Source organism: Natator depressus, chromosome 1 (assembly GCF_965152275.1).
Source record: "Natator depressus isolate rNatDep1 chromosome 1, rNatDep2.hap1, whole genome shotgun sequence".
NCBI lineage: Eukaryota > Metazoa > Chordata > Testudines > Cheloniidae > Natator > Natator depressus.
In genome coordinates this window covers 39,404,686-39,422,183 of record NC_134234.1, presented here as the reverse complement: position 1 = coordinate 39,422,183, position 17,498 = coordinate 39,404,686, and the positions used below count along the sequence as shown (strand labels likewise).

Below are 17,498 nucleotides of genomic sequence, written 5' to 3'. Positions count from 1 at the left end.
TTATTTCAATACATGTCCCGTTCATACTGTCATTAACGTTTTCTTCAACTGTTTGTTGTCATAACATATACTTCCCCACGTCCCCCTCACTGTATATGGAGCCATCATGATTAACTGCTATGAAAGCATTAGTGGAATGTATAGCATTTATTTACTATTTTCATTACCACAGCACCCAGAAGCTCCAGTCAATATCAGAGCTTCCCTGTGCTGGACAATGTACAATTTCTTGTATATTTTGAGATCTGAAAGTCTTCTCCATGTTGAAATGAAAACTTACTGTATTTTAATTACATTTAATTTATTTATATAAAATCTTTGTTAACTGTACAAACTGCCAGAAGAATATACATATTACTGTAGTGTGTTACCTTGTGGGATGCTATAGTGATAAAAATTAGAGTTTTGTTTCAAGTAAAGTTAGGCTGCACTGAAAGACGCACTTCTTTAAATTTGTTTGTCAATAGTGTTCTTTGTTTTTGTGACCCTGATGGAATAATTATTTGTAAAATTAAAGCAAAAAATTAAAGTAATGCATACAGAACTGCAAACCATTTATTGAGCCTACAGCATTCTACTAACATAAGAGATGTCACTAAAAATGCTTACTTTTTCAAGGGCATCATATTTTGCAACTTCAAAATCTTGTGGAAAATAAGGAATATCTTGATCATTTTCTGTATAAAATCTGAAATCAGAATAATTGAAATTCTCTTAAACATTTTAAAATAAATCTTTGAAATTAGTAATTTTACAAGGTTGCAGCATCACACTAAGGGCCTACACTTATACAATGTAAGCATATTTTCCCACAGCCCAGAAAAACCAAAACTTATTCTGAACAAGTGAAAATCACTGCCACACAAGCTGTTGACCTGCACTAAAAGGTCATGGATACTTTGACTGATCAGTGCGTCCAACCTGAAGCTGAACATGGAGATTGGCTTTCAACCTTACTCATCTTGCAAAAAACATTGGGCAACCAAATGAACAAATGTGATTTACCTGCCTGGCCCACTAATTTGCTAAATGCATTATCTGGTTTTGCCCATCCAGTTGCATTTTAGCAATCCTAAATAGCAGTGGGAGATTAATTCCCACCCTGTTTTTAGACTTTAAATATATGTCCTAATCTTAAAGTCATGCCCTTCAACATCAAGTATTTTAAGCAAATAAGTATAATTTGTAACTGATTCACTCCTAGAAAATAATTAACATCTAGTCTACCACTGATGGTTTTTAATGCCAGTGAAATATGCATTTTATTAATAAGTTTTAAAAAAATGTGAGTATCTGAGTTGTTTCTTCTTATGCAACTTGCTCTCTCCTTAATTACAGTAACAAGCAGCCCTTTGCTCTCAACTGGCATCGAAGTAACTTCAATGCACATGATATTCAGTTGTGCTGTGGGCTTTGTGGTAGCTGCAGGTGCTCAGCACTTCTGAAAATCAGTTTAATTGAGTGTTATGTGACAGAAGGACCAGACAGGAATGTAAACAAAAATCTGTCTGTTTTAGCAGAGGAATTCTGTAGCCAGAGAAACGGCTATAGTGAACAAAACTCTAGTGTGAGATAGTATGGACTTTTAAAATCATAATCAATTATTTTACATGATAATATTATCATAATAATTAGAATAAATAACTATATTTTATGTTATAATATTAAATTTTTTAAACACAGAGCCTGAGCCCACAGTCTTTTCTGCCTATTTAATTCCCAATGAGATCAATGGAAGTTTTGCATGTACCAGGGATGCAGGATTGAGTTATATGTGTCTATTTAACCAATACAAAACCCAAGAAAGTCAAAGTTAAAGGTGACCTAAAAATGGGGAAAAACTTTTTTTTTTTTTGCTTTCTTAAGATGTATTAAAAAAAAAGGCCTGGAGGTTCTCTTTCATAAAAAGTGCCATGGGGTTTTATGAATCAGAAATCTCCAGTTTGAATTGCCTGTTTTTGACGGAGGACTTGACGGAGGACTTGACGGAGGGCCTGACAAAGCCCTGGCTGGGATGATTTAACTGGGAATTGGTCCTGCTTCGAGCAGGGGGTTGGACTAGATGACCTTCTGGGGTCCCTTCCAACCCTGATATTCTATGATTCTATGACTCTCTGGACTGCTTGAGAACTAGCAGATTAGGATGTCACAAGAGATTAAAATCTGACAAAATGGAAGGGGAATGGATTTTAGTCAGATTGTTTTGTAACACCTATTTAACTCAAACTCCTGGCAAATGCTTGGGAGAAAAAGCTCTATTTATGAAAGATTCAATATCCTTGCCTCTAACTGAAAGCTCATACCATTCTCTAGGCCTCTAGCAACATTAAGGAAGACAACCTTTACCACTCCTGATATTAAAAAGCTAAAATATATATATATATATATAAGAAAAAGCACAATGATTTTTATTCCATTCGTCTTTGCAGGTCACCTTTCAGATAACTGCTTCACAGTCAGCTCATTCTGTTGTGCAATGATACTACAAAATTAAATGGAATGCAAGATTCTCATCAGTTTCAAGACTGCCACATAGAAGACTATCGTCTGTAACCTGAGTGAACCAGTGATGGAGTATCATTCAGCATTAAGAATGTCCTGCTTTTTGTTAAGACAGTGCTTTAAAGATACTTAATGTCAATATCTGTTTTTTGCATATCCTTAGTTCATTCTTTTTTCTTTCCAAAAAAAAAAAAAAAAGGAAGTCTTCATTAGAAATGTGAGATGCAGTATTGTCACCCAACACCTCATGAAAGCACTTTCATAGCTTTTATGGTCTGGAGTACAGCAACTTAAATAGGATTACATTGTATGCTAAAGATACTTGTAAAACTTGTTTTAAAAATAAAAAAAGGGTTTGTCTACATGATGGGACTATAAGCTCTATGATGGTGTGATTTCTAAGCGCATTAACATGTTGTGTATTAACTGGTCCATGTATACTGATGGCTAAAGGTTCCCTAGTTCACTTTAACATAATACTGTTTCAAACAGCACTACCTTAAAGCACACGATCAGGGTCTACCGGACCAATTAATGCTCAATATGTTAATGCACTCTAGAAATCACAACCCTATACAACACATCTCCCTACTGTGTGGAAAAGACCAGTGCAGGGCACAACCAGATTAAACTACATTTTTAGCTACAGTGAGGTCTAGAGCAGTGGTTCTCAAAGCCGGTCTGCCGCTTGTTCAGGTAAAGCCCCTGGCGCGTCGGACCGGTTTGTTTACCTGCCACGTCCGCAGGTTCGGCCGATTGCAGCTCCCATTGGCCGCAGTTCGCCTCTCCAGGCCAATGGGGGCTGCGGGAAGGGTGGTCAGCACATCCCCTGGCCCGCGCCGCTTCCTGCAGCCCCCCCTTGGCCTGGAGCGGCGAACCGCGGCCAGTGGGAGCTGCGATTGGCTGAACCTGTGGACGTGGCAGGTAAACAAACCAGTCCGGTGCGCCAGGGGCTTTCCCTGAACAAGCAGCGGACCGGCTTTGAGAACCACTGGTCTAGAGAATTGAGCTGGGAGCCAAAACCTTCTGAGTTCTGATCCCAGCTCTGCCTCACAGTTCTCAGTATGTTCTTGGAGAAGGTACTTGTGGATAGCCCTGCACTGGTATGCGAGACAAAAGAGAAGACACGAGGCAACTTCCCCTCTCTTCTGTAACACTACAAAAGAACCAGAGGCAATCAGAACAGCAGTAGTGGCAGAACTGCTTGGCTTTCTGAAAGTGGACAGGGAGGGAGAAGGCGACTACCCTGTGCTGGCCACCTAACCACAAGAGGAATCCCTTGTACATTGTACCTTGTAAGAGGTTGGTAGAGCTCCAGTGTGCATGTCCAAGGGAATTCTAATGGAAACATCCAGAATTCCTCCAGGAAATCCTGTTACTCTGGGCCCCCACAACTTCCCTTCAAATGCAGCTGGTGACTCAGAGTAACAATATAGACCCGCAGCATCAGTTTATACTTTTGTAAAATGAGGATAATATTTATTCACCTACCTCACAATGGAAATGTTTGTAAAGTCAGTGGGGGGTTTTGCTACTAACTTCACTCGGAGCAGGCTCAGATCAAAATCAGTGATCATTATTAATTATTGTTACTATTTTTAATGTATCTTTTCTAAAACTCCCAAGACCCTAGGCTGCATTACAGAATAACAGCCTCTAAAATTTCTATGTCATTACTTAACCCAGAAGCAAGTTAGAGCTTTTACGAGTGGCAAGAAAAAGCACTCAGAAACATTAGGGGTTTAGAAATGATTAAGTCTTTGGGGCTGTTGGCAGGGTTTTCAAAAGTAAATGTAAATTTCACACACTTATATATCTCAAAAACATTAACCAACATGAAGAAACAATTATATCTGAAGTTGCAACGTGCTAACACTTTGTGCATACACTGAGCTGGAACAAAAGTCAAATCAAATCTCAGAACTAGGATTCAAAAGCAAAAATGGTTTCTTAATTAAAGCAAGATATGAGAGCTCTATATATGGTCATGTATATACAATACAGAAAATAGAGAAAGGTTCAGGATTTTTTAAAAAGATACTGTTGTCAAGATAGGTCCAACCTGTAGAAGTCACCAAAGTAACTTTGTGGGGCCGACAGGAGCTGGGGCACGGTTTTGTTCTTTTTCTTTTTAAAATATTGTAAGGAACATATGCGACAGGTATCCCTTGAATGATTTATTACTAATGATTCCTTCTAACTCTCAAAAATTAGAAGAGCAACCTCTGTTTATCCCCAAATAGGATCTACCTAAGACAATAAGCAAATATTTCACATCATGTGAGACACTTTGTCTAAGGACCACAGATCAGCCAAAGTTGAGAATTCTAATCTATTCTTCTCCCCAACTATAGAAACTAAAATGACTAAAATGAGAGTATTGTTAATCACATAGGCAAGTATCTCAGAATTTGTAAATGGATAAACCTCTTTCTTTTTCCACAACCTAGCTAATAAATTCCATGTTACTAAGCAAAGGTCACATCCATCTCTCCTATGCAGAGTGTTTTCACCCCAAACTGACTATAAACTATACACTGTGTTTTTCTAAATCAAATATACTGTGAATAATTTGTCCTTAACCTCAAATTAGCACCTGCACAGCTGTTTGCCTTGTGAGTCAGATATATATTCTTCCATATGTGAAAAATGCCTCTTATTCTATTATAAATCCTAAATAATGTGAAATACTTATGTATAATCAAATAATGTATGGAGTATGTCCTCCAAACTTAGAAGATTGTAAAGATTTTGTTGGTTTTCATTGTAAATAATTGTTACACTCTAGAATAGGACTCTTCTGGCCTATGGAAGGAGAAATGTTAAAAGATATAAACCAGGGTATAACTTTGGGATATTAAGAGAAATTTCTTAGATTGGGGGAATCCCAATTGATAGTAGAGCCAAAATCCTTGAAATCAAAGGCAGATTAAAATTTATTGGGGCCCTGGCACAAAGAACATTGTCCCCCTACACAGCCCATGATACCATGCCCCCTGCTCTCTCCCTTCCCCCCATGACCCTGCCTCCTGTCCTGGCCAGAAGTCAGGCAGTGGTAAGAGCTGCCCAAGGAGCCTGGGCTGCTGTGGGGACCCCTGGACCCTCCACTGTCCTGGACGCCAGCCACGAGCCGGGGGCTGCTCTTGTGCATCCCAGCTCCTCGCCCAGGGCAGGTGGAAGGTCCGGGGTTCCCCACAGCTGCCCGCACGCAGGGATTTCCCTACGCCCCCCCGAATTTCCCCAACACCCTCCCCCCAGTTTTGTAAACTAGTTACATGCAGTGTTGCCAATTTAGTGATTGTTTGGACATTTTAATTGAAATTGAAACATTAATACACACTTTAAAAGCACAAAGTGTATGATAAAATACTTGTATCTGAAAAAAGTATAATAGATTTGAAAAGTATGAACATAGACTAGCTTCCTTATACAGCTGTTGTTTTTTATGACAATGTCAGTGCATTCATTTTGGTGATGTTGGCCAACCTAATAATTTCAAATTATGATTTGTAAGCAAAGTCTAAATGAGCTCTCCCTGACAGCTGCTGATGAGCTAGGGGCTGGGGGGAAAGGCTTCAGGACCAGATTGTATTTACATTCACACCTAATCTACCTAGGTATCTAGCAAACAGAGCTGTGTTGCCCAGGTGATAGATTTTGGCTGGGGCTGGGTTACAAATCACTTGAATGCGGGGGGTTCGGGGGGGGGGGGGGGATAAAATGTTGTTATTCTTATTGTATGAGTAAAGGGCAGTAGAACTATACTTAGCCTGTGCTGATTGAGGGCATCAAGAGAGAGGCTGGGACAGGTGTTTTGCTTGATGGTCTGCCTGAGTCACAAGTACTATTTGACCTGCCCCTCTCCTCTCTTTAAAGACAGAGCTGATTAGGCTCCATAGATCGGGGTGGGCAAACTACGGGCTGGGGGCTGCATCCAGCCCTTCAGATGTTTTAATCCAGCCCTCAAGCTTCTGCCAGGGAGCGGGGTCGGGGGCTTGCTCCGCACAACTCCCAGAAGCAGCGGCACATCCCTCCTCCAGCTCCTATGCGTAGGGACAGCCAGGGGCTCCGCACGCTGCCCTCCGCCACAAGCGCTGCCCCCACAGCTCCCATTGGCCAGCAAATAGGGCCAATGGGAGGTGCAAGGGTGGTGCCTGCAGACGGGGCAGTGCGCAGAGCCACCTGGCTGCACCTCTGCATAGGAGCCGGAGGGAGGACATGCTGCTGCTTCTGGGAGCTGCTTGAGATAAGTGCCGCCCAGAGCCTGCACCCCTGACCACCTGCCCTGATCCCCCCTCCCACCCTCCATACCCCTCGGTCCCACCCTCCTGCACCCCAGAGCCCTCACCCCCCAGCCCGAAGCCTCCTCCCACACCCTGAACACCTAATTTCTGGCCCCATCCCAGAGCCTGTACCCCCATACAGAGCCCTCCCTCCCTTCTGCACCCCAACCCCCAATTTTGCGAGTATTAATGGCCTACCATATAATTTCCATACCCATATGTGGCCCTTGGGCCAAAAAGTTTGCCCACCCCTGCCATAGACAGTCTTTTGTTTTGTTAAGTGACCACTACAGCTGAAATCACTGATAATCAGGTCTAAGTGCTTAGGCCTGCTGTGGGACAGTGTTTCTGTGGAAGAGACAGCCCAGTCTGCACTAGCAGCGAGGTTCCCCCACTGAGGGCTCAGCTGAAATCACTTGAAGTTGGGTGGAACCTCAAGAGACCAACTTGCAGAGGTCACAGTGGCAGGTGGCAGCAGAAGGTGACGGTGCAGGGCCATTGGCAACACAGCGATGAAGTGAATGGTGACACAACGAACAACCGTGGCCAGAGCAAACAGTGAGCAGCTGGAGGAACGAGCAAGGTGCTTTCTTGCCCACCACCTGGGAGGTGAACTCATGTGAAAGCACCTCTGAACTCTGAGTCTCCACTGACCAAGGACAACACCGGTGAGAGTTAATGAGACTGTTAAGATTGCTGGAGACACAACACAGTTCATGTGAACAAACATGGCTGTGGCATCATACTTTCTATTTAAGCAAGAGATACCACACACTACAAACTGGAGGCCAATGTTAAGTGCATTGTCACTTGTTCATCCGGAAGGTGAACACTGGTTCTGAACAAGACCAGCAAATGCTCACTAGCTTTCTGCAAGAAACTCAACTGACTGGCAAGAAGCATGTGGTGCAACAGTGAAAGACTCAACAGCTGAAAAAGTGAAGAACTCTCTCACAACATTCAAAAAATTTGCATACATGGCTGATGAATGCATCGATGCAAATGAGCATCAAGTATTAAGTCATTGTGTACATTATCTTGATGTCAGTGGTAGGCCAGCAGATGCATTTCTAGATGTTCAAGTTATAGAAGACACATCAGCTGCATCTACGACAACCCACATCTTAGAAGCGTTAGATGCTTGTCAATTGGACCCCAAACAGATGGCTGCTTGTGCATTTCATGGAGCTGCAAACTTCTCTGGAAGACACGGTGGAGTACAAGCTTTGCTCAGAGAAAAGTGTAACCCTAATCTCTCCTGTACACACTGCAGAGGCCATATACTCCAACTAGTGCCAGTACGAGCTGCAGACTCTTCAAAAGACATTTAAAAAGCTATAAATTTAATGTCTTCATTGTATTATTTTTTCAGCAAGAGTCCAAAAAGACTGAATATCTTGGAAAATATAGAAGATACACTAGGACTGAAGTTCAAATTAGTACAACCGGGGAAAACCCTCTGGCTTTATCATGAGCAATCCGTGGCTGTTGTCTTAAAATTACTCCAGCCATTATTACTGACTTTGGAAAGTATCTACCAAGATGGGATGGATCTAAGTAGTGAGGCTGGTGGATTACCTTTGCTACTACGTTCAGAGAAGACTACTGCCATTCTCTTTCTTGTAATTCTACTGTTGAAACCATTTGGGTCATTAAACAATGTTATCCAGGCATCTGCTACAACAGTAGTAGATCTTTGTCCAGCAACAGAAGCTACATTTGGATGAATCAGAGAGCTATCCATTGAAAAAGTACTGGAAGAAGCAAAGACTTCAGTCCAGAAGTTGACTAATGAAGACATTAATATTGAATCCTTAAGTGAAGAGGACAAGAAGCATTTGTTAAGACAACTGAAAAAGTACACAGACTTGATTCTTAAAAATCTACAACAGCGACTTCTAGATACTACTCAACCTCTACGTAGCTTTTACAGATCCCTGTCCTATAAAACACCGACAGTTGAGCAGCGTGAGGCACTACCAGAAATGGGGCTGCCATGTACTCAGGACAGAATAGAGAATTTGAACACAGAGTTGAATATCATACGACGAATGAATGAAGATTTTACTTCAACTTCTTTTTTATTTTGGCTTGAACCGATTTTTGTGTTATGTTTCCTGGGATGAAAGAAGTAGGAATTCATCTCTTGCTACTCCCAGTCACAACAGCTACAGCTGAGCGTTCTTTTGCATCATTGAATAGAATTTTGTGTTCTGAAAGAAGTTGCCTTCTGCCTGATCATGTGAATGAACTAATGAGCATATCAATTGAAGGAATGGAAGTACTGTACACACAAGAAGCCACCAAAGATGAACGCATTGCATTCAAGAAGTTCATTAACAGAGTTGTGCAAAATTATAACAAGAAACCAAGAAGGATGTAGATGTAGTGCTTCATAGAAGGCTTGAGTAGCCAACTTTAATTTGTGTGATGATTTTAAAACATGAGTTAAATCTAATAAAATAGTCATGAAACATTTTTCCGTTTTTACTATGGTGCCATACAGCCCACCATCACCCTCATGGTCTCACCCCTCATCAGCCCTGCCCCCTACCCCGTATATTTGAACGCCCCACCTAATTTCAATTCCTGGGGAAAACACTGCCCGGGCGGCTCTTACTACAGTCTAGGGCTGTGGTTCTCAAACTGTTGTACTTTCACATAGCAAACCTCTGAAGTGTAACCTCTCCTTATACATTAAAAACACTTTTTAATATATTTTAACACCATTATAAATGCTGGAGGCAAAGCAGGGTTTGAGGTGGAGGCTGACAACTTGTGACCCACACCCCATGTAATAACCACGTGACTCCCTCGGGGTCCCAACCCCCAGTTTAGGGTGACCATATGTCCTGTTTTGGCCAGGACAGTCCCCTTTTAAGCCCTACCCCGGACTTCCCAACTTTTTTTGGCAAAACTGGGCATTTGTTCATCATCAGTTGGCAAGAACAAATGGGACAAATGCCCAGTTTTGCCAAAAAGGGACTTGGGGCGGGGGCAGCTCCACGCGGGGGGGAGGGGAGAAAGAGGGAAGGAGAGGGGCTTTGGGGGTGCAGCTCTGCACAGGGGGAATATGCTCAGTGCTCACCCTACCACAGCTCCTGTGTGCCTCTATCTGGCCTGGCCAAAGGACGGGGCCCCAGGAGGAGGTAGAGGAGGAGGGGTGGGGGTGGGGGACGGAGTTCCGGCCTGCTTGAAATGAATCAAATTTTAAAAGCCTCTGATATAAAAAAGATTAAGGAAATTTGTTATACACCATCGCCATCTCCTGGGTACCAGTGGAAGTAGAAAAGACACTAAGAGCTGAAATCTCAGCACCCATTTGGCACATGCCCAACAAGAATCAGAGAGTGGCCTCCTCCAACGAGACCTGAAGCTAGAGTACATAAAACTGAGGTCACCATGTGCTCGAGAGCGTAGATTGAACCTAACACAAGAAGCTGCAGAATCCGAAGTGCAACTGATGCCTGGACTAGACATATGGAAAGGACTCTTCCCCCTCCCAGGGTTAGGAGGATAAGAGGTAGTGAGATTTCTTTTCAAAGATTAGAAATGGAAAAAACAACCTTTAATATAAATAACTGCACATTATCTTGCTGAGTCTACACTCCCTAGTGATACCTCAGGTAACTGTATTTTAGAGTTTAACTCCTTTGTAAGTCCAATCAAATTGGCGTAGAGATTTTCGTCACACGTTCTTGTCAACTGCTGGAAATGGCCCACTTTGATTATCATTACAAAAGGTTCCCCCCCAACCCCCCGCTCTCCTGCTGGTAATAGCTCACCTTACCTGATCACTCTTGTTACAGTCTGTATGGTAACACCCATTGTTTCATGTTCTCTGTGTATATAAAATCTCCCCACTGTATTTTCCACTACATGCATCCGATGAAGTGAGCTGTAGCTCATGAAAGCTCATGCTCAAATAAATTTGTTAGTCTCTAAGGTGCCACAAGTACTCCTTTTCTTTTTGCTTTTAATATTGTAAACTTGTCCCTTTTGCACCAATCTAGCCAAAGAGAAGTAACCATGCTCTTTAAAATGCCTTACAGACAAGTGCACCTTTGCACTTGTGATAAATGTGTTAGGTACTAACAGATTGAGAATTGTTGATCCATAAGTAAATGTAATGAGAAATTTTGGTAATTTGCATTGTTCTCTGATATAACTACTGAGCCTCAACTCTGGTCTGTGATAATTGCTTGTAAGACCGTATTGTGTTGTAGTACACACACTTGGCTGTGTCTACACTTGTGTCGGGAACTGTTGATTATTTATGTTAATGTGATTCTGGTGAATTAATAAATTGTTGATTGGTTAAGAATAAGCAAGTGAGCAGTACTTCTCAATCAGGAAAGTTGACCTGAAAAGAACCTAGTGTTAAACTAATAAGCTAACATTCCCTGGACTCAGTGAAAAGGGTTTATCCTATTGGATTCTATTACATATTGGTAAACATAATTTGTTAGATTTCAACTTTAAAAATCTAACAGGAATGCTGGCAAATTCGTAAACTGACCCCCTTTCACACTTAATATCAAAATATATTTTTTCTTTTATGCTAGGCAGAGGGATTACCTGATGCTCTCCATACTGGGCCCGACAGAGCAATCACTGACTTCCAAGGGAGTGGGATCAGAGCCACAGTTTTCATTCTTCTCAGTGGTATCCTCTTTTTCCTTAATATCATGCTCAGAAGATGAGCGGTTTTTTTCACCTGTTATCAAAATACATTACTTGGCATAATTCCTTCTACCTGGTTTACTTATGTTTAACATATTAATAGCTCAAAAATCAATAATGCTACTTAGCATTTACAAAGTGCTTTATATGTTCAAAGAACTGTATGGACGCTAAATAATTAATCATCACAATACTCCTATCAGGTAGCTAAGGTAAACAGTAGCAGGTTACAAATAGAGAAACTGAGGCAATGAGGTAAAATTATTTGGCCAACGTCCAACAGTGAGTCACTGGTAGAGCCGAGATTAGAACTCAGGGGCTCCTGACTCCTAACCTGCGTTTATTTTTCAAGACCACACTGATCCATAATATTAATTTATCCATGAGATACTAAATTCTGCATTACAAGGAGTTCAGAAAAGTATAACAACATCTTTACTACAATCTTACGGAGGGGGTGAACAACACACAAAACTCACAGATGACAATTCATTAGGAGACACTGCTATCACCAAAAAGCAAAAAGAAATAAAAGTTACTTAGAAGTGTTTAAAAAAACGGGGGGGGGGAGGGGGTATAATGAATGGGTCTCAGTCTGAAAAAAAAAATTGAAGACAATGTATGAGGGGACTAATAACCTAAAACAGATTATTTGGTCTATTTTCAAATTCTTGAGTAGTCTCTCAGTGTCACTAGGACCTTTTTTGCTTGTAGTTTTCTTTCTGAGTAAAATTGAAGTCTGTGTATCTTAATTATAGTATGTTCAAACCCTTCTTCCATACTCATTGCTGTTAATTTCATACTTCTACTATTACATCCTGTTCTCTAGATTTCATAATTCCTCAAAGTTTGTTGTCTCAGAAACTAACACCCTTCTTTGTAGCATTCTGTTAACCCAATATTTACTGTTGAATCAAACTAAAGCTTCTAGCTAACTACAAGTGATATTTTTTCAGTGGGTTCAAAAAGACTGTCATGATTGAATTTATTATTTTACCCATATTCCTGATTCAGGGCCTGATCCAAAGCCCGTTAAAATCAATGGGGAAAACTCCACTGTGGTGTGGTCCATTATGCCCAGCTTCTTTTCTGCAGCTACTATTTATATTACTTTTCTGCAAACAGCCATTGTTGCTAATCCATTTGAAATTAGTTCTAAATTAAATCTTCCTCTCCAAAGTAACCAGCCCGTAAAAAACTTCACTAAATACACTTACCGTAACAGCTTGGCTTTTGATCAGAAGTACCTTCCAATGATTTACTAGACTCATAGTCATCAATCTGTAAAAGTTTTCTTTCTTCTGCTGATTTCCATACAAAATCAGCACTTACAATGGGGAGTCGATACTTCTCAATAGTTTTCAGATGATAAGAGCTGAGTACAGCAACATTATCCACAATGACATGTGTACACTAAAAACGAGGTTAAAATCACAGCCATTATGCAGATGCAAAAATAGGTAACTACTGCAGTTTACTAGTTCGTTTACTCAATACTAATTTCCTATTAGTAAACAACATAGTGAATGCCAGTGAAAATGATGTCAATTCTGAGGCTAAAATACAGAAAGAACAAGTTAAAAATTACTTAGACAAGTTAGATATATTCAAGTCACCAGAGCCTGATGAAATACATCATAGAATACTCAAGGAGCTGACTGAGGAGATATCTGAGCCATTAGTAATTATCTTTGAAAACTCATGGCAGATGGAAGAGATTCCAGAGGACTGGAAGAGGGCAAATATAGTATCAATCTATAAAAAGAGGAATAAGGACAACCTGGAGAATTACAGACCAGTCAGCTTAACTTCAAGTACCTGGAAAGATAATGGAATGAATAATCAAGCAATCATTCGCAAACATCTAGAAGATAGTAAGGTGATAAGTAACAGTCAATGAGCATTTGTCAAGAACAAATTGTGTCAAACCAACATAATAGCTTTCTTTGACAGGGCAGCAAGCCTTGTGGATGGGGGAAGCAGTAGATGTGGCATATCTTTTCATAAACAAACTAGTGGAATATAGCCTAGATCAGTGGTGGGCAACCTGCAGCCCATCAGGATAATCCGCTGTGGCCCACGCTGCTTCCCGCAGCTCTCATTGGCCGGGAATGGCGAACCATGGCCACTGGGAGCTGTGGATGGCCATGCCTGTGGATGGTCAATGTAAATAAACTGTCTTGTGGCCCACCAGTGTATTACTGTGACAGGCCACAGATTGCCCACCACTGGCCTAGATGGAGCTACTATATGGTGAGTGCATAAGTGGTTGAAAAACTGTTACCAGAGAGTAGTTATCAGTGGTTCACAATCAAGCTGGAAGGGCATATCGAGTAGGTCCCGCAAGAATCAGTCCTGAGTCCAGTTCTGTTCAATATCTTCATAAATGATTTAGACAATGGCATAGAGAATACGATTATAAAGTTTGCAGATGATACCAAGCTGGAAGGGGTTGCAAGTGCTTTGGAGGATAGGATTAAAATTGAAAATGATCTGGACAAATTGGAGAAATGGTCTGAAGTAAACAGGATGAAATACAATAAGGACAAATGCAAAGTACTCCACTTAGGAAGGAACACATACAAAATGGGAAATGACTGCTTAGGAAGGAGTACTGCGGAAAGGGATCTGGGGGTCATAGTGGATCACAAGCTAAATATGAGTCAACAGTGTAACACTGTTGCAAAAAAAGCAAACATCATTCTGGGGGTATATTAGCAGGAGTGTTGTAAGCAAGATACGAGAAGTAATTCTTACCCTCTACTCTGTGCTAATAATGCCTCTTCTGGACTATTGCGTCCAGTTCTGGGTGCCACATTTCAGTAAAGATGTGGACAAACTAAAGAAAGTAAAGAGGAGAGCAACGAAAATTATTAAAGGTCTAGAAAACATGACCCATGAGGAAAGATTGAAAAAATTGGGTTTGTTTAGTCTGGAGAAAAGATGACTGGGGGGGGGGGAGACACGGTAACAGTTTTCAAGAGTGGGCCTGACTGTTATAAAAAGCCAGTCAGCTGTGAATCAGCTGAGTGGTGAACAGCAGAGAGGCTAACAGAGGGAGTTTGCCTGGGATCTGTCTGAGAGGACGTAGGCTAAGGGCTGCATTAGAGAGGCTGTGTTGGTGAGTATCTGAGTGTCTGTTGTGGGGACAGTTTGACCGTGTGTTTGCTTGGTTGTTTGAAAAGTGTGAATTGGGAGTGCTTTGTTCCAGGTGAGCTTTGAGTGGGCCTGACTGCTATAAAAAGCCAGTCAGCTAGAACCAGCTGAGTGGCAAACAGCAGAGAGGCTAACAGAGGGAGTTTGCCTGGGAGTTCGCCTGGGGAGAACCCACTGAGGCTTACATCTTGCTGGCTTCTCTGAGTAGTTACTACAACTCCTGAGGAAGCTCATAAAAGGAAAGTAATATGGATGGGGAGCGTTCAGCTGTTGTGTCCTGCACTGGATGTGCCATGTTTGTCTTTCTTCCACAGGACAAAAGTGACTTTGTCTGTACAAAGTGCAAGCTGGTCTCCATATTGGAAGAGAAGGTTCAAGGTCTGGAGAAACAAGTATCGACTCTGCGTTCCATAAGAGAAACTGAAGATTTCCTGGACCAGACGTCAGGATATGCTTCTACGGGCACAATGTTCTGAAGATTCAGAGCAGGCTGCGCAGCGGGGACAGGAGGACGGTGAAGAAATCTGGCAGCATGTGACCTCCAGAAGAAGAAAGGGGAGCGTCCATGTACCAGCAGTGCAGATACAGGTAAGCAACCATTTTCATGCTCTCTCCATAGGTACTAATGCGGAGAGTGGACTGGATGATACATCTGAGGGAAGGGAACAGAAGGAGACTCTGCCGATTGGAAGGCATGAGATGCACAGTCCTAGGGATGGGGGTTCCATGACCACCGCTCCCAAGAGGAGGAGGCGGGTGGTGGTGGTGCGGGACTCTCTCCTCAGGGGGACTGAGTCATCTATCTGCCACCCTGACCGGGAAAACCGAGAAGTCTGCTGCTTGCCAGGAGCTAGGATTCACGATGTGATGGAGAGAATGCCGAGACTCATGAAGCCCTCGGATCGCTACCCCTTCCTGCTTCTCCACATGGGCACCAATGATACTGCCAAGAATGACCTCGAGCGGATCACTGCAGACTACATGTCTCTGGGAAGAAGGATAAAGGAGTTTGAGGCGCAAGTGGTGTTCTCGTCCATCCTCCCCGTGGAAGGAAAAGGCCTGGGTAGAGATCGTTGAATCATGGAAGCCAACGAATGACTACGCAGGTGGTGTCAGAGAGAAGACTTTGGATTCTTTGACCATGGGATGGTGTTCCAAGAAGGAGGAGTGCTAGGCAGAGACGGGCTCCACCTAACGAAGAGAGGGAAGAGCATCTTCGTAAGCAGGCTGGCTAACCTAGTGAGGAGGGCTTTAAACTAGGTTCACCGGGGGAAGAAGACCAAAGCCCTGAGGTAAGTGGGGACGTGGGATACCGGGAGGAAGCACAAGCAGGAGAGCGCGAAAGGGGAGGGCTTCTGCCTTATACTAAGAAAGCAGGACAAACAGCACGCTATCTCAAGTGCCTACACACAAATGCACGAAGCCTGGGAAACAAGCAGGGAGAAATGGAAGTCCTGGCACAGTCAAGGAATTATGATGTGATTGGAATAACAGAGACTTGGTGGGATAACTCACATGACTGGAGTACTGTCATGGATGGATATAAACTGTTCAGGAAGGACAGGCAGGGCAGAAAAGGTGGGGGAGTTGCATTGTATGTAAGAGAGCAGTATGACTGCTCAGAGCTCCGGTATGAAACTGCAGAAAAACCTGAGTATCTCTGGATTAAGTTTAGAAGCGTGAGCAACAAGGGTGATGTCGTGGTGGGAGTCTGCTATAGACCACCGGACCAGGGGGATGAGATGGACGAGGCTTTCTTCCGGCAACTCATGGAAGTTACTAGATCGCAGGCTCTGGTTCTCATGGGAGACTTCAATCACCCTGATATCTGCTGGGAGAGCAATACAGCGGTGCACAGACAATCCAGGAAGTTTTTGGAAAGGGTAGGGGACAATTTCCTGGTGCAAGTGCTGGAGGAACCAACTAGGGGCAGAGCTCTTTTTGACCTGCTGCTCACAAACCGGGAAGAATTAGTAGGGGAAGCAAAAGTGGATGGGAACCTGGGAGGCAATGACCATGAGATGGTCGAGTTCAGGATCCTGACACAGGGAAGAAAGGAGAGCAGCAGAATACGGACCCTGGACTTCAGGAAAGCAGACTTCGACTCCCCCAGGGAACTGATGGGCAGGATCCCCTGGGAGAATAACATGAGGGGGAAAGGAGTCCAGGAGAGCTGGCTGTATTTTAAAGAATCCTTACTGAGGTTACAGGAACAAACCATCCCGATGTGTAGAAAGAATAGTAAATATGGCAGGTGACCAGCTTGGCTGAACAGTGAAATCCTTGCTGATCTTAAACTCAAAAAAGAAGCTTACAAGAAGTGGAAGATTGGACAAATGACCAGGGAAGAGTATAAAAATATTGCTCGGGCATGCAGGAGTGAAATCAGGAAGGCCAAATCACACCTGGAGTTGCAGCTAGCAAGAGATGTTAAGAGTAACAAGAAGGGTTTCTTCAGGTATGTTAGCAACAAGAAGGTGGTCAAGGAAAGCGTGGGCCCCTTACTGAATGGGGGAGGCAACCTAGTGACAGAGGATGTGGAAAAAGCCAGTGTACTGTCTTCACGAACTAGGTCAGCTCCCAGACTGCTGCACTGGGCAGCACAGCATGGGGAGGAGGTGACCAGCCCTCTGTGAAGAAAGAAGTGGTTCGGGACTATTTAGAAAAGCTGGACGAGCACAAGTCCATGGGGCCGGATGCGTTGCATCTGAGAGTGCTAAAGGAGTTGGCGGATGTGATTGCAGAGCCATTGGCCATTATCTTTGAAAACTCATGACGATCGGGGGAGGTCCCGGACGACAGGAAAAAGGCTAATGTAGTGCCCATCTTTAAAAAAGGGAAGAAGGAGGATCCTGGGAACTACAGGCCAGTCAG

General features: G+C 42.8%; 1 protein-coding gene across 1 annotated transcript in view; it reads right to left on the bottom strand.

Annotated features, from left to right (window-relative positions):
- PARP4 (poly(ADP-ribose) polymerase family member 4) overlaps window positions 1-17,498 on the bottom strand; it is a 116,805-nt gene that overhangs the window by 95,139 nt on the left and 4,168 nt on the right. Inside the window, exons 3-5 of the mRNA XM_074957908.1 lie at window positions 12,686-12,881; window positions 11,364-11,502; window positions 610-688 (exon numbers count right to left, since the gene is read on the bottom strand). Of these exons, the coding sequence (XP_074814009.1) occupies window positions 610-688; window positions 11,364-11,502; window positions 12,686-12,881 (414 nt within the window). The remainder of the gene's footprint in view (window positions 1-609; window positions 689-11,363; window positions 11,503-12,685; window positions 12,882-17,498) is intronic.